This window comes from Balaenoptera acutorostrata, chromosome 12, assembly GCF_949987535.1.
Source record: "Balaenoptera acutorostrata chromosome 12, mBalAcu1.1, whole genome shotgun sequence".
NCBI lineage: Eukaryota > Metazoa > Chordata > Mammalia > Artiodactyla > Balaenopteridae > Balaenoptera > Balaenoptera acutorostrata.
In genome coordinates, this window is record NC_080075.1 from 92,106,550 (window position 1) to 92,130,982 (window position 24,433).

The 24,433-nt window shown below is 43.2% G+C and overlaps 1 protein-coding gene across 1 annotated transcript in view; it reads right to left on the minus strand.

Annotated features, from left to right (window-relative positions):
* Positions 1 to 24,433, minus strand: part of DCDC2C (doublecortin domain containing 2C) — a 102,541-nt gene that overhangs the window by 5,098 nt on the left and 73,010 nt on the right. The window contains 1 exon segment of the mRNA XM_057557909.1: positions 7,956 to 8,003. Coding sequence (XP_057413892.1) covers positions 7,956 to 8,003 — 48 coding nt within the window.

Sequence of the window (24,433 nt, forward strand, 5' to 3'; positions counted from 1 at the left end):
TGGGCTTTGTAAAGCTCTGACATATTCCTGAGAATCCAGAATGCCACATACATGTGCAGAGCTGTGTGCATGCCCAGGAAAGACCTGAGAAGACCCTAAACCCTCACCTCTGTCTGACCTTGAGGCTCTGGTCAGGAAGTGAAGGTTACAGCAGAGTTGTAAATTCCCTGCTGGAGTATTGAAGGGATACCCAATGCACATATGAAGTCCCTCAGAAAAGGCTGGGGATGTATTGAATCAAGGTGCTTAAGAGAATCTCTGTCCAATCAGTAGCTGAACACTAAACTCCACAAACTCCAAGATGGATAAACTCAAAGAGTTATGCACCTAGACACATCATAATTGAACTATCAAAAGTCAAAGGCAAAGAGAGAATCTTAAAAGTGTAAGAAAAAAGCAACTCCTCATGTACAAAGTAACCTGTGCTACCTCAGTGTAATCAGAAATAGTTTCTTTTGCCATATTTTTTTTCTGTAAAAGGGAAATGTTTCCCATGTTCATTTACATTATTTGCTAAAATTAAAATCTTTGCTAAAGAAAACTGCTAAATCTTTGCACTTAGCCACGTGGGTATTTTCTCATAAAAATAAGCAAATAGAATTTAAAATCCATTTCCCAGGTGGCTTAGTATTTTTTTTCTTTTTGTTTGGAATTAATCATTTATTAGGTAACATTTTCATACTTTGAACCTCACATACAAGAGGTTCTAGGTACCTCTTTGTGAGAACTTCCAAGTTGCATAAAAATAAAACCATACCTTCCAATACACATTCCAAGAAAAAAAAGTCATTAGGGGAAATGTGCACAGGTTATTCCAAACCCTTCTGGTTTTCTGAACAATCTTTGTGAGACTTAATTATAAAGAACCACATTTCACTCTTCTAAATGTTTACTAAAAAGAAATATCACCAAGAAAAGGAACCAGAACAATATGGAATCCACTGGAAAACCCTCACCTTTAGCTTTTGAGGAGACCCTACTGCTTGGGGCCTCAGCTTCACCCCAGACAAGATTTTCTTGCTGTTAAATTGTCCGGGGGCTTCCCTGGTGGCGCAGTGGCTGAGAATCTGCCTGCCAATGCAGGGGACACGGGTTCGAGCCCTGGTCTGGGAGGCTCCCACATGCCGCGGAGCAACTAGGCCCATGAGCCACAACTACTGAGCCTGCGCATCTGGAGCCTGTGCTCCGCAACAAGAGAGGCCGCGACAGTGAGAGGCCCGCACACCGCGATGAAGAGTGGCCCCCGCTCACCGCAACTAGAGAAAGCCCTCGCACAGAAACAAAGACCCAACACAGCCAAAAATAAATTAATTAATTTATTTATTTATTAAAAAAAAATTGTCCTTATGTGAGATGGAAGCACCATGATGGAAGAAAAATTGACTTCAAGTGGATATAAGGGTGACTTTTAAAATTTATTGATTTCTACTCCCAGGCCATCTGAAAAACATAAAAAAGGTTAAAGGAAAAACTTTCTAAAGCTGTGATCTGGGCACATTCTACTCTCAGTTCTCACAAGAGCTGGTATTTCTGTAAAGTCTGGATTCTGGGTGATTTTCTGGGCCACAATCTCTGTCATGTTGAGAGTCCAGGATCTACAGTATTAGAGAAAAACTAATCACAACGCATCCAGGCAGAAGTTTTCTGCCAGGCAGGCACTGATGCAGAAAACAACCTTGAAAATTTATTTTGAAATGATTTTAAAATTAGTTCAGGGTTAGTGGTCACCTTATTTCAGTTGATCTGAAGAGGCCCCTTTCTGTCCCTCCTGCCCCTTCTCCACCTTCTCCCCTCCCAACCCCCAGCTCCTATCCTTAAATGTGCTGAGATGCTTTGGCATTGTTTGAATCTGAATTTTTTTGTTTGACTAATACTGAATTAATCCCTAAGGGAGTGATTCAGTATTACATACTGATACATAATCCATCCCCCAGAAACCAGATGACTCTAAAATTAGGCCCCAAATGTGGGTGTCATCTAGATGCAATATTTTAAATGAAGCAGTATTTATGTATCCATTAAAATAAAAAGAATCTATCTTACACCAGAATATTACTATGACTTTTAGAGAGTTTAATTTCATTTGTCATACAGTAATTCCATACTAAGGCAGATTAAGTATTTTAGTGGATTTGGAACTAAAACAATAAATTTTAAAGGAGAAAGAAAAACATGAGTCCAAGTCCTGCCCTGTTATCTATAAGCCGCAGGTCACATGTGCCTTTGGGCCTACTAACTAATCCCTATGGTGACCTCATGGTACAATGTCTGCTGTAAACACCGTGATCTCTGGATTTGCTCCCAGCTCTAATATTACGCTTCTCATTTTACAGAACACACCAGATCAAGTGAATGCTCAAGACTGTTGGGTCAATAAAGAGTGACATCTGGACTAGACCGGAGGTTCTTACCCCGAATCCATCCTTTTCCCACAATAACACGCACCAGACACTGGAACAGAGGGCTCAGGCAAAAAGAACGAGAAATGCAGTTCTAAATTCCTTTTCACGCACCAAAACATGTTGTAAGAATGGAGCCAGATCAAAATTGATGGGTTCTCCACCAGAAATGTATTAATTAACTGAAAAAAATCTAAAGACAAGATGGAGATGGTTTCCATTTGATTACAATTTCCTCCGTAAGGTGTAACAAATGCTACGGTCAAGTCTAACAATAAATCAAGAAACCATAAATATGGTGAAATAATAGCGTTCCTTTCTCCTTCCACATGCCAACACTGTATTACTAATTAACAGATGGTGAAGAACTGGTATGATTTTAACTAGACCTTCACAATCCTGAAATCTTTGTTGCCATCTTTGTTCTGGCAGTCGAGAAGCTTAACAGTTAACCCTCCTAAGAGTCAAATCTGGCAATAATATTAGCAGAAGCTCTGGGTAGAATAATCTGCTTGTCATCCCTCATTTAATGGAAAAAAGGCAACCACCAAAATGAAATAACGGTATAGTTAACTTTTTTTTGTGCCTCACATGTATCCAGCAATAAACATTACCACTTTCAACTATCCCAACAACCTATGAGGTAGGCATTATTATTAGCCCCAGTTTATGGATGAGACACAGACCTAGTTCACACACTTGTGTAGTCTGACTTGAAAGTCCATTCCCTTCGTCACCAAAAATGCACCATTCCCTGGGGTCCTATTGTCTATTTCTGACATGTATATCTATGTATATGTATATATAAAGTAGATGTGTTTGTGTGTGGATTTATATATAATATGAATAATAATTATGTCTTAATTCACTTTTAAATAGGAATAATTAATTATAGATAACTATGTAAATACGTATAATTTTCAGGATGGCTGAGTCACTCTGGAATGCCAGATACGGGTGATGTTCTAAGAAAAAGGGAAGATCTGGGTCCCGTGACAACATCCATCAAATCTCATCAACCACACCCCTCCACTTCCAGCTTTACACTCAGGGAACAGAAGAAAGAATTCCAGATACATTTAGTCTCAATCATTGTTTTAAAACATTATGTCTGGGCACCAAAATATGAAATTTATTAATTTTAATATTCTACTAGCATACCTCTTCAGCATAATGTGAAAAAAAGGCTTAATTTCATTTTCATTTGCCTTACAATCCTTTCTAGCTTCAGACTGTTGTTCTTCACAACTATGGCTGATATTTTGTTTTCATGGTATATGTTCTTCTTTGTGTTCTCCCTGAGTCATCTGTTTTTGAGATGCTTGTCCCAAGGATGGCTGTTCAGGGGGTCCTTGTTTGTCAGGTATCTGTTCTTGGGATGCTTGTCCCCAGGATGGCTGTGCAGGGGGTCCTTTTTTGTCAGGTATCTGTTCTTGGGATGGTTGTCCCAGGGATGGCTGTTCAAATGATTCTTGCTTCTCAGGTATCTGTTCATCAGATGACTGTCCCAAGTATAACTGTTTAAGCAATTCTTGTTTGTCAAGTTTTACGTCTGGTTGTCTTGGCGATGACTCTTCTTGTGATTGCTGTCTCATTGGTGGTTCTCTTTGGTCTTCTATTTTTACTGGGCTGTCTAGTAGTACAGGTGTATTTTTTTCCTCTAGAATGTCATATGGTTCTTTTTGTTTTCAGTAAACAAAATAAAACAACATCACCAATAAACATAGTAGCCATCTAAACCAGGTGAAATAAATCATAAAATGACAAGCATTGCTACTGTATCATTGATTTCAAAATGACAGTAATAATATTAATAAAATAGTTTTCACATAGGATATTACACTTACAATGTGCTTTTACTTGTCTTATCACTTTTACTCTCATTTAGAAATACAGTCCATTCATTGTTTACATATTTAAAAACCACTGGAAAGACTCTTACTTTTTCTACGAGTCACTGAGGTAGGGAAGGCACTTTTACTAAAATAAAAAAGAATCAGTGCAGGAGAATCCAGAGCCACTGTTTTCCAGAAGAGGCACCAACAAGATGAAGAACAACCCATCAAGTACAGGAAGATTATCATGTACTTATGAACCTTCCGCCAGCCAAACCATGTTCGCCAATGCCAACACGATCCTACAGAGATAAATGCCATTTGTTGTAGGAAATCAGAGGATACTCCTAAAAACTGAAAACACCGCCGTTTGAAACAACACATGGAAAGACATCCTCAGCTGGAGCTTCACAGAATCTGAGAGAAGCCAGGTACCCGACTTCTTCCCTTCACTCCAAATCTGCTCTTCCTCTTGTTCTCAGGAGTAACACCAGACCCCAATCCAGAAACCCCAGCTCCAATTTCCTCCTCATCTCTCACATCCCTTTTGTGGCTAAGTCTGGTCAATATGGTCTACTTCCAGAAAACTGTCTCTCCCTATGCAGCCCCACTGCCACGGTCCCGACGCCACCATCTAATAGATGTAATGTGTGGGTGCACGTAACGCTCTTACCTCTCCCTTCCCCCTCCCGCTGTCAGAGTGATGATTTTAAAACATAAGTTTGATCACATCATCTCCCTGCTTTAACATTATCTACAGGATAAAGACCAAACCCTTCGAGTGACACACAAGGGCGTGGCAGCGACGACCAGCAGACCAAGACTGTGCTCCCCGCCCTAGTGTCGAGCTGCCACGGACAGCTCCCAGCCAACCAGCACCCAGGCAGGGCCAAATGTCTCGCCCGACCACAGGGCTGTGAACGTGAAGTCCTCCTCTGGGCTGAGCGGGTAAGCGTCTGATGACACCTCCTGTCTCTCCTCCGGAAGATGGTGGCATCACAAAGGATCCAGATCCCTGAGTCACCGCTGGGAGGGGAGACACCCAGGACAGCCTCCACCCCGAAGCAGCCTTTGTGTGGTCGAGAAATAAACGTTCATTGTGTCGAGTCACTGAGACTTGGGGTTGACACCTTTACTACAACTTGGCCTCACCGCCTGTCACTGATACAGCAGATCTTGGGCGCCGAGCCTCACCTGTCTCCATCCTCCCCTCGCACTGTTCCCTGACACCCTCTTTTTGTTCCAGCCGCACCCCCCAACGGGCCATCGCTCTTCCACGCATTTGCACATGCAGACCCCTTGCCCCGCATCCCTTCTCAGCACTGCCTCCTTGGCAAACTCCTCCTGAGTTGTGAAGGCACGAGGCATTTGAGCAACCCTCTCCTCTGTAACACCTTCTATCGTTCTCTGCAGCCTCTCTCCTGGCCCCGGACAGTCAGCCATTCTCTCTTCGGGACATTTCCAGGGTAGCCAATACAAACCTCTGTCTGTTTATACACCTGGGTCCCAACCCCGATAGAAACAAGCTTCTTGAGAACAACAAAGCTGAATCTATCTCATATGTGTTCTCTCCACAATCAATGCCGAGCTCAGAGTCGGCAGCTCCATACTATTTTGTTTCATTTTTAAAGAACGGTAAAATGACACTTGAGTCCTGGCTCCCCTACCTACTTTCAGAATAATCTTGGACAAATCACCTTCCCTTCCTGGGTTTCAGTTATTTCTTTCTCGAAAAATACGGGTGAAAGTGTGGATCTTCAGAAATGTAGGATTATGGTGCTAAGTGATTAAAGCACACAGTGAACTGTAAAAATTGATGCACAGTTGTCTCTCGGTGTCTGCAGGTACTGGTTCCAGGAGCCCCACGGATAGCAAGTGCCTTATATAAAATGACATGGTGTTTGCATACAACCTAGGCACATTCTCCTGTAAACCTGAAATCACCTCTAGACTACTTATGATACCTAATACAATGTAAATGCTACGTGAACGTTGTAAATATGGTTAGATACTATGTGAATAGTCATCTGCACGTGGCAGATTAAAGATTTTCTTTTTGGAAATTTCTGGAATGTCTTTTCAAATATTTTTGATCCGCTGTCGGTTGAATCCATGAATGCGGAAGGCAAACTGTGCATGTGGTATGACACTTATTATTATCACAAGAAGTTTAAAGAGCAAAAAAAGGGGATTATAGAAGAAAAACTGAGAACTGTCACAAGGTATTATACGATTATATGGAAATGAAAGGCCGAGACGGTGAGAGGCAAGAGGAGTTGAAACTGCCCTTTGCAAACCCCCAGGAAGATCTGAGGCTGCTCACCACTCACGTGCCAGCCTAGCGCCCCCTACAGGCTCCCTGCACACGCAGGCTGACCCTCTGCTTAGCCTGTCTCGCCTACTAGACCTCGAGCTGCTTGAGGGCAGGGGCTGTGTCTTATTCATCTTTGTTTCCCAAGCACCCAGCTCAGCCTGGCACGTGGAAGGTACTCAGAAAATGTCCGATAAATGAAAAAAAGGGAATAAATAATAAAGGGACCAGCAGTCCCTAGTCCCACACATAAAGCATCCCTAAAGACATATAAAATTAGAATGTGCAAAATTAAAAATGGTATTAAGATATTAAAGTGTGTTTATATGAATAACAGATCACCCTACTATTTAATATAAAATTGCATTAAACATTAATATAAAATAATATGTTGCTGCATTGCTATGTAATAAAATGTATTTCAAACATCCCTGAGTTCAGTTTGCCTTTTAAATGCAATGGCCGATGAGATGTCTCCGGCATTACATACTTGTTCTGTATTGTTTTCTTTCAGAACTGAACCCATAATCCAATAAGCCCCTAAATATGGCTAAAAATGTGTCACTTCAGGGCACCTAAGAATAACCATATTCGTCTGAAGTCTCCTGTCTGAAACCTGCACCTTCTTAGCCCAAGTTCAAGTTTTTATTTTCTCTTCTCTCCTTTTTTCTTACAAAATGTTAATAAAGACAAATGCAATAAAATAACTGTATAGTTGAACAATGCAAATTCCGCCTGGACTGAACCTCTGGCTGACGGATAGTGTCACCTGTGCTGAGTAAAAACCTTCCTTTGGGGCTTCCCCGGTGGCGCAGTGGTTGAGAATCCTCCTGCCAATGCAGGGGACACGGCTTCGATCCCCGGTCCGGGAAGATCCCACATGCCGCGGAGCAACTAAGCTCGTGTGCCACAACTACTGAGCCTGCGCTCTAGAGCCCGTGAGCCACAACTGCTGAGCCCGCGTGCCGCAACTACTGAAGCCCACGCGCCTAGAGCCCGTGCTCCACAATGAGAGAAGCCACTGCAATTAGAAGCCCACACACCGCAATGAAGAGTAGCCCCCGCTCGCCGCAACTAGAGAAAGCCCGCGCGCAGCAACGAAGACCCAACACAGCCAAAAATAAATAAATAAATAAATAAATTTTTTTTAAAAACCTTCCTTTGTCAACTCACCTAAAAACGGTGCCACGCAAGAGGGTTTGCAGAGGTCAGGGCACAGTTACAAAAGGGCAAGCTTTTGTTCAAAGCCAGACCGCGTAGCCATCTGCCCTCAAATGGAAGTCCCGGTGGTGGCCCAGTGGAGGCGCTGCACACGTTTTCGGGGGTAACTGACAAGGACAGAGTGAGCACAGCAGGCATGTGCCTATCTCACACACACCCCGTAAATGGCCACGATAATCGCTCTCTTACCAGGAAACGGAACCACTTTCTTACTCTTGCTGAGGTTCTTGAGAGATGCTAAAAAAAAAAAAAGAAAAACCCAGATATTAATATTAATACACTGACCAAAGGGTTTACATACCATGAGATTGTGATGTGAGATCTACAGCTAAAAGAATTAGCGGAATGTCAGCACATTGAGGAGGGCAGACAGCATTTAGGGCCATTTTGGTAAAAGTACGGTCCTGCATTTATTACACAGGAAGTCAGGCCAACGTTATGCCAGTTGTAGCCTCTGAGATTATGGGGCAACAGAATTTTGATCTTCTTGTTTTTCTTCCTCTAAGAAAAAAAAGCATATTTTAGTTAAGTTTTTTTTTTAAACTCCCCCCTCATTCAGTTTCCCAGTAGGAAGTCAGGGGGAATATTGTGGCATTTCCTTCGCTCCATAACAAGGTGTAATAGGTAACAAGGGCTCTCCAGTTTGACCGGCAAACTGTAAAGTGCAGGTGTTGGGTGTAGCCCACCAACAACCAGAAAATGTTGCTCAGTTTCCACGGCAGCTGCTCGTCAAAAACCTCAACAGAAAAGAGCAGTAAAAATATAATATTCAGTCTACAGTGAAAACTACTAAACCTAGAAATGTGTAATTTACATCAGTACTTGCAAGATACAAGGCACTAGTACACACAAGCACAGCATAAATAAATGCAATAAAACTTCTGCAGATCCACCCATTTCACCTCTTATCTGACAATTCTGCTTTGATTTCAGGCATTTTAAAGTTTGTGGGAGTCTCTGCCGATTCACCAACATGGCATGAAAAGAGTTGTTCTATTGCAGATAAATGCTCCTAAACACACATGTGTGTCGTTTCCACTGACATAATTAACACAGAAATATTTTTGTTAATATGCACTTCAGTTAAAACGAACCCAGGAGCCAAATAACTAGACTGAAGCTGTTCTGAAGACCTGTTATGTTGGCAAGTGAGACGAAAATGACAAGCGAGAGAAGCTGGAGGGCAGGGGTCTGCCAGTCACAGAAGAAGAAATGCGAGAAGCTGTTAGGAGAGTTGATTGGAGAGATTAGACTGCCAGCAGCAGCAGCTCGAGGGATCTGAAAGCTGGAGCAGAGAAAAAAACAACAAGAACTCACAGTTTCAGGAGAAGGCTGGTTTTGATGACAACTGTGGGAGGTCAGAAGCCACCAAGAATCACAACAGCTGGATGACATCAGAAAAACCACTGCCTTTGTCCACCAAGAATTCCCCCAAGGCCCATTTTAAAGTATAATGTGGGCTTCCCTGGTGGTGCAGTGGTTGAGAATCTGCCTGCCAATGCAGGGGACACGGGTTCGAGCCCTGGTCTGGGAAGATCCCACATGCCGCGGAGCAGCTGGGCCCGTGAGCCACAATTACTGAGCCTGCGCGTCTGGAGCCTGTGCTCCGCAACAAGAGAAGCCGCGATAGTGAGAGGGCCGCGCACCGCGATAAAGAGTGGCCCCCGCTCACCGCAACTAGAGAAAGCCCTCGCACAGAAACGAATACCCAACACAGCCATAAATAAATAAATAAATAATTTTTTTAAAAAAAGTATAATGTGATTTGAACATATTGTTAAGTACTGTATTCAATACTTGCTTTGAAACCTCTTCCTCATTGCCACTTATTTTTGTGACTGCCAGAATCTACGGCAGCTGCTAGTTATGAATTAAGATGTCAGGCTCAAATTTGTGAAAATAAATCCAATGTTTTGGTTTAAGGTGTAATTACTTTATGAAAGTCAGAAACCCAAAGTTAGACAGCATTTAATTTTTGTGTTTGGTAACAATTACGTAGGCATCTGATTTCTCTGTGAGCTAGGCATGTTTTTAGATAAATCAGCAAAGACGTTTACGAAGTCCTTTCAGGGGATTACATATCAAATCAAAAAGTAGTTTGAATTCACAAAATCTTTGACAGTGGTCTGAAGATCCCAACCGGAGTCCTAGAATCACAGATTAACCTAATGAGTTCTCCTGCAACCAGTATAGTTTTTTTATTCTTAAAATAATTCTAACTTTCTGTATTCAAATGTGCTGCTCATCATAGAAAATTTGGAAAATAGAGAATAGCACCTCCCCAAATGGAAATAAATTTAAGTCATAGACCCACCACTTGTTGTAAGTTGTAACCTAAATGAAGTCTGGAGTATAAAATCAGCATTTATCTCTGACTTTATAGCCTCAAGATGAACTCCTAGATGGAGATTGCTGGTTCGGAGGTATGCGTACTTCAAAGCGCCCCACAGGAGAGGCTACCCAGGTCACACCCTCCTGAGGACACGGTCTCCCCAGGAGCCCTCTTGAGCGAAGGCTGCTCACTCACTCTTCACGTGCTTGGAAGTGGGCATTTCCAGGCTTCATCCCTTCCTCAGCCCTAAAAGCCCTCAGCCTCTCTCCCGCTCACTCCCTGTCCTTGCAGTAGCCACGCCCTCCTCTTCCGGACCACCCTAGCTCGTGTCTCCCGTGCCTCCCTCTGACATAACCCCCTGGGGGGTCATCATCCTGGGGGAGCTCAGTGGCCACCTTCCAATCACGGCTTCTCATCCAAGGATACTGCACTCTACCCACTCCCACGATCACACCCTACACCTCGTCCTTACCAAGAATGCTAACCCTCTCGGCTCCACCCTCCCGTCCTTACAGCCCTCTCCCCTTAGTGCCCCAACTCTGATTCCTCTACCTGGTCATCACCCGCCCCGCCCCACCGACCCTGCCGCCATCCCTCTGGCCCTCTCCCACCTTGGGCATGCTTCCTTCCTCATCCCACCCAGAGATTACGGTCCATCACCGGACTCATTCCTTTGATTCATGATCACTAACTTCCCAGTATCCCTTAGCTCTACAGCATAACCCTAATACCATCCCTGGGTCCATCCAGTAGCTCGCTCTTCCAAGCAACCGTCTCATGATCTTTCTCTTCAAAACTCCACTCCCTCCCTCTGCATTCACAGCTGATGACCTTGTGTCTATCTGTGAAGATGGAGGTGATCAGAGAGACCTCCCACAGGCTCCCGCCCCTGCACTTCTCAACCCACCACCATCTGTACCCATACACTCTGTTACTTTGCACATCACTCTGGATGGACTGTCCTATTTCTAAACTGTACACGGATGTCACATCTCTTACCTACCCAAGCACATCCTCCTGGCAATTATCCCTTCTCTTTCCTGCACCATCAGTTTGTTCCCCTTTAGATCAGGACAAACATGCTGGAACACCCACTACCTTTAAAAAAGGGATCCAACCTTGACCACGTGTCCACCTCTACCTACTGCCCCAGTCTGTGCTGCCCTTTCCAGCCTGAACACCCGGGAAGTGTTGCCTGTGCTGGACATCTCCATTTCCACTCCTCCCATTTTTTGGATTAACTCCTATCCGGCTTTGAGGTCATCTTTCTATAGGAACAATCTATTGTTAATGCTGCAAATGACTTCCATGTTATCAAACCCAAGGGTCAATCGATCAGAAAAATTTAACTTGATTGAGTTCTATTACTGCTCAAATATTACTCCTTGGAAGACTTGGAGCCATAGTTTTTTAAGCTGAAAGGCCCGTAAGAGGTTGGTCAGTAAACTGTACTCCCACTGTGTTCCTTGGAGCCCTGGTGGCCCTCGGAGATGTCTCGGGAAACTGGGGGGAGAACGTCAGTAAGAAGCAAAGGGAAGGCTGAATGTACGGATTTCAGCCCACCCACATTCTCTTCCACCAAACAGTTCCTTTTTTCCCTTTCCACTTGGGGAAAAAGAAGTTCTGGTGTTTCTTTTACCTTTTTATTTTAAAACAATTTTAGACTTACAGGAATGTTGCAAAGATAGTACAGAGAGTTCCAATATACTGTTCACCCAGATTCCCCTGCTGTGAACATCTTACCTAACAACAGTCCATTTGTAAAAACTGAAATTAACATTCGGACAATGCTACTTAACTGACTTATTTGGATTTCACTAGTTTTTCCACTAATGTCCTTTTTTCTGCTCCAGGATCCAATTCAAGATAGCACCTTGCATATACTCATATTCTCTCCTAATCTCCTCCAAACTGTGACAGTTTCTCAGTCTTTATTTCTCATGACTTGACACTTCTGAAGAGTGCTGGTTGGGTATTTTGTAGAATGTCCCCCAATTCGGGTGTAGCTGATACTTTCTCATTTTGGACTGGAGTTATGGATTTGGGGGAGTAACACCAGAGCCCTCTCACTGCATCACACCAAGAGGTATATTATATCAACATCACTTTATCACTGGTGATAGGAACCTTGATCACTTGGGTAGGTGGTGTCTGTCAGATTTCTCTACTATAAAGTTTTCTGATGTCTTCTTTCAAAGACTGAAAACCAGTGACCTTGTGCTTACCTTTTATTTTGCACATGAAAAAATAAGATTCAGATAAGGCTTCAAATAAGTCGTGTTCACAGTCACACTGTGTATTAATATTAGTGGGACTAGAATCCCAAAAGAAGAAAAATTGTAAAGGAGAGATTGGCTACTGGGTCTTTAAGGTCCTTCCCTAGTCTAAATTTCAATCATGTTATAAGCTATTTACCCTTCTTTTATTCATATTGATAAAAACATATCAGAGACTCATTTGAAAGAAATGAGAACTCACTATGCTATAGGTACTATTCCTATAAAATTTGCCTAGAAATGCAACAAAAGTATATGGTAAAAGCAGATAAGATGCGTTCTTGGGCCATTCAATGTTGGCAGATGTTTCAAGCTGAACACTTATTTAGCGCAGAGTAACGGTAAAATGTCAACTAGAGGACGAGCCAAAATCAGGTGAACAGGACTCCCCTGGTGGCGCAGTGGTTAAGAATCCACCTGCCAATGCAGGGGACATGGGTTTGAGCCCCGGTCCGGGAAGATCCCACATGCCACGGAGCAGCTGAGCCCATGCACCACAACTACTGAAGCCTGCACGCCTAGAGCCCATGCTCCGCAACAAGAGAAGCCACCGCAATGAGAAGCCCGCGCACCGCAACGAAGAGTAGCCCCCGCTCACCACAACTAGAGAAAGCCCGCGTGTAGCAACGAAGACCCAATGCAGCCAAAAATAAATAAATAAAATAAATAAATTTTTTTAAAAATCAGGTGAACAGAAATGGCTGGCCACGAGAGTAGGGCGGTGATGAAGGTGCAGCGCACGCCCAGCCGAGACCCCACTACACAGCACAGTAAAACAGGTGTGGAGGACTCGGGGATGCTTCAGAAGAGCAAGGTGAAGAACAAAGAATGACCTTGCATTTGCGTACAGTTCTAGAGTTTTCAATATACTTTCAGATTACTTTTCTCATCTAGCATCACATGTGCTGTCGAATCTGAAGGTGAGAGAAATAACGTTCAGAGAGGTGAAATGACTAGCTCTGGACACCGCAGGTAACGGGGCGAGGCTGGTACGTGTCCCCAGAGCCCTGGGTCTACTACACTGTCCGCGGCACACATGGGTGAGTTAAACCATTACGGTTCATTTTAATGCTCGGTTCCTCCTTTTTGCTTCTTTTCGATTCTAAAATATTTTTAAAACAATTTTTAATTAATTACATATTAGCATCTTCCCAGCAATTTTAATTTATCCTCTGACAGCTTCTCTAGGACCACTTTGGAGGAGGGCTGTCTACAAACAGGAGAAAGCCCACACCCGCTCTGGCTACCAGGAAGGCAAAGGAAATGACCCCTCTTCACGCACCCCTATGAATACAGCACGTCGTCTTCAACCTCTAAAGAGGAAAGCTGCCGAATAAATCTAACTTGTTCTATAATCGCTAAGAAACAATGTTTATAAAACTCAGAAGGTCATTTAATCAGGCTAAGATTATTTAGCCTAAGAGACTGGAGAGGGGCTTCATATAGATCAAATGCTACACAGGAGATGAGTTAGCTCCACTAGCACGAGAAAGAGAGAGAGGTTTTAGATTCTCATAAACAACTTGTGTTTCAGTAGTAAGGAAAGTATCCAAGGAGAAAAAAGAACGTGAACACTTTTCTCTAGGATTATTTGGAACTCATTCTGTCTAAAGGCAAAGACTCTGGATTCAAAACTCAAACAACCTCCAGCAAATTAAAGTCAGTCCCACCACCAGCCCGAGTGACCACTGAGCTCTCGTCCCCACGGCTGCTATCCCCAAGGTGGACCTCCCGGACTGTCTGCCCAGCCTCAGCACGGAGGGATGGGCAGCTCTCCGCTCACACTAATCAGTCCAGAAAAGATAACGCGAAGAGCAGACCCCACGCGGGTTTCACAAATTCAGCGCGACTCAGAACCTACAGGAGCATCTGACTCCACCACCTCCTCTTATCAATGAGCCCCTGGGCCCTGCACCCGGTCTGGGTCGACGCAGAGGGTCCAGGGCTATTAGCAGGCGTGGGATGCAGGCTCAGTGCTTACTCTGCTTTGTCCCACGTGGCAAACCCAAGCATTATTTTACATCTAAGTAAAGGATCACAGAATATCTCTAAATGGACTTGCCAAAACACGAGCCTCTCAAATAACGGCGCTCATAATTTACAGAAGCAAAAGAAACACCAACTAGCCAGTTACTGCCTACCGCACACCTGTGAGGATGCGCAGACGCATTCAGACGTGCTGCCGGGCATGTGAGCATTCACAGCGCGAGATCGGGGCCCGGACCGCCAAGCCAACAGTAACCGTTAGGTTTTCTTTCAGTTTTCCTCCTCCTTGGGGGAAACAAGGCGCATATTCGGTGGAATCATTTCCTGCATGGCTGACATCCTGACCTACAGAGCAGGGAGGCTGTCACAAGCCTGCGTGGGGTGACTGTCAGAGCATCTGAATTTAGAACTCAGTTACCGGGTCTCCCACACCTACTTACTAACAGTCAGCTTCCTCAAAGAAGAGCTGGCTTCCATGTACAGGGGAAGCTGAGTCACCGACTTCATCTCACTGTGTGATGTGAATAACTGGTAACAGCTCCCAAGGGCAGAGGCTTTATCCACTGGCCACCTGACAGGAAGAGAAAAGAAGGGGGAAAGATTCCCTTGGCGGGGGGGATGGGGAGGGCTGAGGGCCCTGAGACCCAGAGCCACCATTCTGCTCAGGCCCCTCTGATGAAAACCATACAAACAGCAGGGAAGACGAACAGAAGCCTGGCTCAGGCAAGTAAGTCCCCCAGCTTTACCCAAAGATTTAAACAAAAGGAGAATTAAAAAATAAACCCTCATGATTCAGTTTGTTAGAACCAACTGTTACCACAGGTCAGAAGAGGCTGTCAAAACAGACACTCAGGAAAATCACCGCAAAGCCACGATGTGCTTTGAACTAAAAAGATGTTGAGCAAAAAGGCCAGGCCACCACTGGGTCTGTGCTCCCCACTCATGAGAGGGTCCTGTCTTGCCTCCTGGACCCGAATCGTCACCAACTGTTCGCAGCTCTTTGAATGACAATAACAGGTCATCAGAGAGCCAAGCTAATTTATGATCATAAACAAATGTTAAAAATTCATTTTTAACAATTCCTAAGTTGTCAGATTGACTAAAATCATAGCCAAAAAAAAAAAAAGAGAGAGAGAGAGACCTGTAATGAGGTCTTTTAGAATGAGCATCTGGCCTGGCCAAGCTATAGTTCATGGTTCTTGGGTTCACAGCACCCAGGGGAATCAAACGGCCAGGAGACCCACCTGTGTCTACACTGCAAAAAGGGATTTATAAGCCAGGCAGCCTGGGCACTGGGCAGTATCGTGCTGTTCCTGGGACTTTGCCCCCGGAACTGTGAATGAAAAACGCTCTGAAGCAAAGAGAAGCAGGTGGAAATCACAGTGGAAAAAAATTGATTTGTTTTTCTGATTCTTTGGTTCCTTCTCTTTGAATATCCCTCCACTTCCCAATTCCCAAAAACAAACAAAAATAACTGCACTAGAACACAGCCAAAAATTATTCCCAGTGAGGAAAAAAAAAAGTATTACTGACTTGAATTAAACTTCAGGGACTTAAAATTGCCTCATTCTCCTAGAAGAATGAAACTTGCAAACTCTCACAAAATATAAGATACTGCAGTGTTTTGGAAACAGTGTTGCCACTGCTAAGAATGCTGAGATTTTTAAGCACCTGATTCTCTAGAAGTTGACAGGATGGATGGCTAACAGCCAAGAGTATTCAGCAGGGAAGGTAACATTTGTTAAGGGAGGTGTGAAATAGGCTCATTCCCTTCCCCCAAATAAATGTTTGTGTTGGGCCACGGTTTCCGGCGGCCTCGGATTGGCTGCTTAACTCCAACAGCCCGGTGTAATGTGCTTGAGTGAAACACTGCTCGGAGGCCTTGGAGGCTGTAACTGACCCTCACAGCTGTCCGGTAGAGCCGAGCGGCAGCCTGGCCACTTGGAAAACAACCAGAGGGGTCCTGACATCACTCACAACCCGCGCTCATCAGGCGCTCAGGGCCGGCGTTACTGTCGAACCCACTGCAAGCCCACGCTTCCAGGGCCGCAGCCCAGCTGACCCCGGTGCCCGGCACCCAGCACAGTGCCTCGCTGGCAACAGGGGAGAGAGGGAAGAGAGGTGGTTTTGCTTGAATTTCTGCTGTTTCTTCAGTCACCTCTGCCACCAAGGACAAGACAGGTAATCATTCTGTTTCCTCCCCTGTAAAATGAGGATCGTCACCTGGCAAGGGTGCTAAAATGAAAATAAAAATCAGAAGGAAATGTCTATGGAGGAATTGTGGAATCCGTGCATATTTTTAAATTATTGTTACAGCAGATGGTTCAATATATGTTTTATATACTTAAGGCTCAATAACAGCCGACAGCACGTAATGGGATTTTTTTAAGTACTCAGGACCTTGACTGCAGAGAAGGGCACAGAGAGGCTGAAAGGGAAGGTTGACTGCCCTCGGAGATTGCTCTCTGGGGTGAACTGTCACCTCAAGAGCAAATAACAAAAGGGAAATCAAGTAACAAAAAATCAAATAACAAAAAGGAAAAGAGAAGCAGGGGGTTAGACCACACCCTAAACCGAATGGACACGCATGTCAGACTTACGTGTGACCCCCCAGCAGGTTTCTCTCTGGTCAGTAGGTGGCGACCTGGGGCGCAAGTGGCTGTCTGCTCCCCGGTGGAGCAAACACCACCTTCATATTTCAATACCTGGGGGTCTACTTTATAAACCTCTTTTCGTGAAAACAAAAAAATCTTCTCTGATCATCTTACTGGCATTTATGGATGATGAGTTTTCTCTTAAGTTACCAAGAAGAGTAGAAAATCAAAAGGTACACATTCTCCCAAAATTCAATGGAAATTCTATTTCCCTCACATTCAATGGAAATTGTTGTTGAAAGATTTTGACTGTGGGACACTGACAATTGTAATTCAATTTTAAAACTGAAACCCAAAATGTTATAACGCAGGGTTGGTCTGAGGAAGCCCGTCTTCCTGGATCTGTCTTTCCTCCCAAGCCAGAGATGAAAAACAGCATGAAAGGTCACGTCACACAAAGAACTCGCTACCCTCTTGGAGCCTGAAAATGACCGACCCTCCCCTCACCCAGCCTCGCTGGTCCCCAGATGCCATCCTTCCCGACTCCTGGTAGCTCTACTTCCTGGGGTCCAAAAAGATGCCCGTGCTCACCTCTTCCAAAGGAAACCTTAGAGATGTTCTTTCAGATCTCTTTTCCCTTCAAGGCTCCCCTTGGGGTTGGTTTAATCTCATTTTAATCACGTATAAATGCTAACAGAAGTCAGCTATTGAGATGTGATAGGTGATCCCCTGCCCACAGGACTAGGGAGTCGGGGCTCATCTACCTCCGTCCAAGCTACCAGGGACCCCTTCAGCCTCCCATGGCCAACACTCCTCCTCTACTTTCTTCAGGGGGAACAATCGCCGGTCCTCACACAGAGCCCACAGAAGAAGAGAGGGGAGACAGCCACACAGTGTTAGATAATCCTCACTACCAGCTAATCTCATGGGACACGACTGTCTCACAGGGTTGTGATCACCACACTTCAAAGAACAGAGGGCTGCAGGTGCTTTGTTTGGAGGACTAAACTACATCCGAAGAGCATACAGGTTATTGACAGAGATCTGAGCCACAGTTCAAGGCCTTGGGATGGAAAGACACACCCTGGGTTGAGTTCTGGCCAACGTTACAAGCTCAGTAATGTAGGAAATCACCCTGTGACCTTGGGAAGGATGCTCACCCTCTCTATGCCTCAGTTTCCTCATCTGTAAAATAGCCAACTTACGTAATAAAAAGACAAATGGTTAACGTGTCCATTTTTACAGTTTGCAATGCATTGTGTCATTTAATACTGTAATATATCATTTTCCGAATCCTCATGGGTAGTATGCTATGCCAAAAAACCCTTTGTAAACCACTTCTAAAACTACAAATCTAAACAACTGTGATTATAAATAAATAGTTATGGAAAAACTTAGGAAAGGAATTTCTAATTGGTGGTGTTATTATTATGGGGTTTTATGGGGGGCAGGAAATAAGACCTTTTCTCTATCAAATGTTCTATGCATATTTTAACTATATTTCAGGAGACAAATCTGACTAGCTGTTTATAATTGATCTTACATGTATCCTCACCCATGGCTGAATTATTACAAAATAGATACATTTCTATTTATTCAGCATCTACATGACATACCTTTTTTCTTTGTGTTGTGTCTTAAGGGAAACTTTTTCTTAGAAGACATTCGTGAATTGTCTTCCTGAAGTAGAAACCATCAGTGTTAGCAGCTGATACTTTTTTCTCTGAATATAAACAAGAGCCCTCAGGACTGGAACACTCAGCTACAACTCGACCCTGGGAACTGAGGTTTGCAACAAAGGTTAGCCCACTGGAGACCGTAACGCACTCCACAGTGATGTGCGAAACCACACAGCCCGTGCCGGAAGGCCACCCGCCTCTCCTTGGTCCAGCAAGGGCCAGCCTTACTGTGGCCTGGCCTGGGAGTCCAGACCAAGATCAAGAAAGCCCACAGATCACCACGGACCAGATAAGCTCCCCTAGGCAGGCTTCAGGGTCCAGCCCTTCTCTGTTGAACTCTTAACTCAGGGCAGTTCAGTGGCCAAGCTGGAGACCAGGACTTATGGACCCAGTTCACACTGATTCCCAAGGGTCATCCCAAGTTTTCTACCACCATCTTGTCCTCCCAAACATTTCCCATAACAAAAATGACCCAGCTTCACCTTGGAATGTAAAGAGCTACAAAGAGAATCACACCCATCCTAACAACAAGAAAAAGCCAGATAATCTAGACAATTATAACCTTCCTGAACTCATCAGAGAGTTGGGATCACAGGGCAACCAACTAGCCTGGAATCTAAGGGCAGACAGACTCCTCCAAGGAGAGGCAGGGCAGAGCGCTAGCTTCCCTGGGGCAGAGCACGGGAGGAAAAGACCGCCAACCAAAGGGGTAAGAGGATTTCAGCCAAAAGTTTTGGTGAGTGTAGGCGAGTGTGAGAGCATACAACCAAGGCTCCTTAGATAAATGGCTGATTCCATGGCAGAGAAAGTACAAGATGAGCCTGGAGAAACTTGTAGTAATAGAAACAAAGGAAGTTCTTAAAATAACAAGACATTTCAAAAGGACATGCCAAAGGAACACAGGAGCCAAGATGAAAGAACACCAATGACCAAAACAAGAACAACTGCCAACAGACACATGAAAAGATGCTCAACATCACTAATCATCACGGAAATGCAAATCAAAATCACAGTGAGATCTCGCCTCACACCTGTCAGAATGGCTATCATCAAAAAGACAACAAGTAACAAGTGTTGGTGAGGATGTGGAGAAAAGGGAACCCTCGTATACTGTTGGTGGAAATGTTAATTGATGCAGTACAGAGGTTTCTCAAAAAACTAAAAATAGAACTACCATATGACCCAGCAATTCCACTCCTGGGTATATATCTGAAAAAAACAAAAACACTAATTTGAAAAGATACATGCACCCCAATGTTCACAGCAGCATTGTTTACAATTGCCAAGGTATGGAAACAACCTAAATGTCCATCAACAGATGAATGGATAAAGAAGATGTATATATATATATATATATATATATATATATATATATATATATATATATATACACACACACACACACACACACACACACACACACACACAATGGAATACTACTCAGACATAAAAAAGAATGAAATTTTGCCATTTGCAGCAACATGGATGGACTTGGAGGGCATTGTGCTAAGTGAAATAAGTCAGGCAGAGAAAGACAAATACTGTATGATATCACTTATGTGTGGAATCTAAAAAATACAACAAACTAGTGAATAAAACAAAAAAGAAGCAGACTCACAGATATAGAAAACAAACTAGTGGTTACCAGCGGGAAGAGAGACAGGGGGAGGGGCAATATAGAGGTAGGGTAAAAAATTGGAACAATAAAATAAATAACATAATATTGGATTATAAACCAGAGTAGAAAATATACACACAGGAGTCCATAATTATGTGAATAAATGGTTGAAGAAATAAATAAATTGGAGATAAGAAACAAATATTCCTTACAGGAGAATTCCAAAGAACAGATACATAGAGATCAAGATCCCCCCTACTGGAGACGATGGTTAATTCTCACCCCACCTCCTTTTGGAGGCTTTAGTGACTTGCTTTCTACAAATAGAGTAGGGAAGGGGATAAAGAGAAAGTCTACAGTAGAGAATTCTGATAAACAATATATTAAACAAGTAATGAAGGTTCATTTCATTAGGGATGTCACATGGATATCCCCTGTGACAAGAAGAGCTCTCCACCTCTGTGGTATTCTTTCCAAAACCCCATAAATCCAGTCTGATCATGAGAAAACCATCACTGGGGGACATTTATGAGGCCTGATATCAAAACCAAACAAAGATATTATGAGCAAAGAAAACTGCAAATGGATAAGCCTCTTAAAAACAGACACAAGGCTCCTTCATAAAATATTAACACATTGAGTCCAACTACATGTAAAGAAAGATAATACATGATGAACAAGTGGGGTTTATCCCAGGAAGTCAAATCTAGTTCAACATTTGAAAATCAATCAACTCAACTCCACATCTCAAGAGACTAAAAAAGGAAATGACATGTTTGTCTCAATAGATGCAGAAAAAGCATTTGACAAAATTCAGCATCCATTCATGGTAAATCTCTCAGCAAATTAGGAATACAAAGTAGTTTTCTCAATCTGATAAATGACATCTATAACAGACATATATAGATATAGATCAATACAAACATATATACAGAAACATTACATATATATGAACATAAACATATACCTACACATACACACAGCTAACATCACACTTAGTAATAAAAGTCTGAATGTTTTCCCCTTAAGATCAGGAAGAAGTCAAGCAGGTCTGCCTTCTCCCCTCCCATTCAATATCATACTAGAGGCACTAGCCAGTGCAATAAAGTAAGAATGAGAAATAAAGACATATGGTTAGGAAAGGAAGAAATAATATAGTCTTAATTCACAGACAATATGACTGTCTAAGTAGAAAATCCCAAAGAATCTACAAAAAGCTTGAGCTAATGAGTTTACCAAGATCTCAGGATTGAGGTCAAAATATAAAAATCAATTGTTTTTCTATATATTTGCAACGAACAATTGTAAATTAAAATTTAAAATGCCATGTACAATAGCTCCAAAAACAAAACACTAATGCATAAATCTAACAAAATACGTGCAAGATCTGTATGCTGAATGCTAAAAACCATTGATTAAAAAATCACAGACCTAAATAAATGGAGAGATAGAGTATGTCCATGGTATATCAAATTCAATATTGTTAACATGTAGATTCTCCCTGATCTCTCGATCAGTATAATCCCAATCAATCTCACCAGGATTTCTGCAGAAATTGACAAGTTGAGTCTAATATTTATTTGGAAGGGCAAAAGATCTAGAATAGCTCAAAACAATGTTGAAAACGAAGAATAAAAGTAGAGGTCACACATAATCTGTGTTCAAAACTCCAGTAATCAAGGATGTTCAATATTAGTGAAAGGAAAGGTACAGAGATCAACAGAAGATCTACTGAGTCCAGAAACAGCCCAACACAAATATGGTCAGTTGGTTATGAAAAATGTGAGAAGAAATGAAATGCAGAAAGGACAGTCTTTTCAACAAATGGTGCAGGAACAGCTAGACATCCACACGCAAAACCAAAAAATGAACCTCATTCCACACACTGAACTACATATAAAAATCCACTCAAAATGGGTCCTGGACATCAATGTGAACCATAAAACCATCAAGTTTCTAGAATAAAACATAGGGGAAAATATTTAAGACTCTGAATTAGGCATAGAACTCTTAGCTATGACATGAAAAGCACAATTTAGAAAAGAATAATCAGTAAATTGGACTTCATCAAAATTAAAACTTCTGCTTTTCAAAATACAATGTTAAGAGAATGAAAAGACGAGCCACAGTAGGAAAAAAATATTTGCAAAACACATATCTGATAAATCATTTGTATCTAGAGTACATAAAGAACTCACTCTCAACACTCAATGAAAAAAAAAGCAAACAACCCAATAATAAAAATGCAGGCAAAAGATCTGAATAGACATGGCCAGAAGAAGATACGTGGGTGGCAAATAAGCACATGAAAAGAGGCTCAACACCGCCAGTCATTAGGGAAATGCAAAATCAAATCACAAATGAAATACAAGTATAAAACGACTAAAATTGTTTTTCTAATTGAAAATACAAACTGCAGGTGAAGCCACAGATCACCTGAAACTCTCATTCACTGCAGGTAGGACTGTAAAATTGTACTGCTGCTTGGGGAAAGTTTGCCAGTTTCTTACAAAGTTAAATATGCATTTACCATATTTCCCAACAATCCCACCCCTAGATACTTACCTCATCTGTACATAAATGTTCATAGAAGTTTTTTTTCAAAATTGCTAAAAACTGGAAACAACCCAAATGCCCCTCAACTGTTAGGTGGATAAACAAACTGCAGGCCGTCCATAAAATGGAAACTACTCAGCAATTAAAAGGGATGACTGGGTGGGACATACAGGGGGATGAATCCCACGCATATCACGGTAAATAAAAGAAGGCAGCTTCCAAAGCGTACATACTATACAAGTCCAGTTATGTGACGCTCTGGAAAAGGCAACACCTTAGGACAGAAGACAGATCAGTCTCTGCCAGGTCATGCGGGGAGAAGGGAGAGGTGGCCGACCACAGAGGAATAACGACGCTCAGAACAGCTGAGCACCTGGAAAGTTAAGGGGACGTCAGAAGTGAGAGAGTTGCAGAAGGTCTGAGATCCAAAGCCTGCCCAGCTCTCTCACTCACCACAAACTGCACATTTGTATATGTTTGCCAAAACTCCTCAAATTCCAGTGCATGTAAGTTATACCCCAGTAACGCTGTTAAAAACCAATTAGCTTTTGAAGAAAACATCCCAAGACTAGACACTCGGGAGCCAGCCCACTCAACAGTTTCTGGCTTTGGTCAGCCGAGCCTCTGAGAAGCTGCACCACCAGTTTTCTTTCCAGCATGAGAAAGAGCAGACAGCCCCCAAAGTCACGGGGGCCCTGGCGCAACACCACCTCATCTGAGATGTGTAATGCCCGGAGCATCGCTCAGCCAGAAAAGAGCTAAAAGCAAAAAAAAAACCCAAAAACAAAAGATGTGTCCCAAACCCACGTGGTGAAGTTTACACTCTCTGTCGGCAGGAAAGCCTTCAGGGTCTCGCCTGGAGCCCAGGAGCACGGTTCCAGAAAGCGGAGCTCCGGGCCCTCCCTGCCACCGAGCAGAAGCCACGTGTCAGAAAGGAATGAGGGGAGCTGCTAGGCGCACACGGAGAGCAAAATGAGCAGAGTAAACAGGAGAGCTCAAGAAGCGGGCAGGCAGGGGCCACTGCGCGAGGGACAAAAGCCTGCGGACTCGGTCATCTCCGAGCACGTCAAGCAGCACAGCAAGGAGACTTGCCGTGTGCAAAATGATGGCAACGCGTCAGGAGATGGGTTTTAAAAATGAAGAAAGCGTGGCTTATCAGGAGAGGCATCACATATATGGAAAACCACTTTTACAAAACTCATCATTGCTTCAAAATGAGAGATAAATGGGGTATGGCTGTATCTGCATTTTACCGAACTGTTCTCAAAACTGCTCAGTTTGGCCTGCGGCATCACTGAAAGTGTGTGGTAAGCAATCTCTGCATCCTTACCACCATCTCTAAGATTAAACACTAAAAATCTATTTGCAGAAGGCTCATCACTTGCTTTAAAATGTCATAAAATACTTTCTAAAACATTTCACAGAAGCACTGGGCTGAAAACACAGACATGAGATGACAGTCTTTCTGTGCCATTTTCCAGGGGTCCCGGGCAGCTGATACCAGGCAGCACTCAGAAAGCTCCTCTTTTGACTTTGCTCCCATGACCACTGAAGAAACAGATTCTCCAAAAACGCCCACCTCAGGCCCAGGACTAAGAATGGAGATAATAGAGATATTGGGGTTTT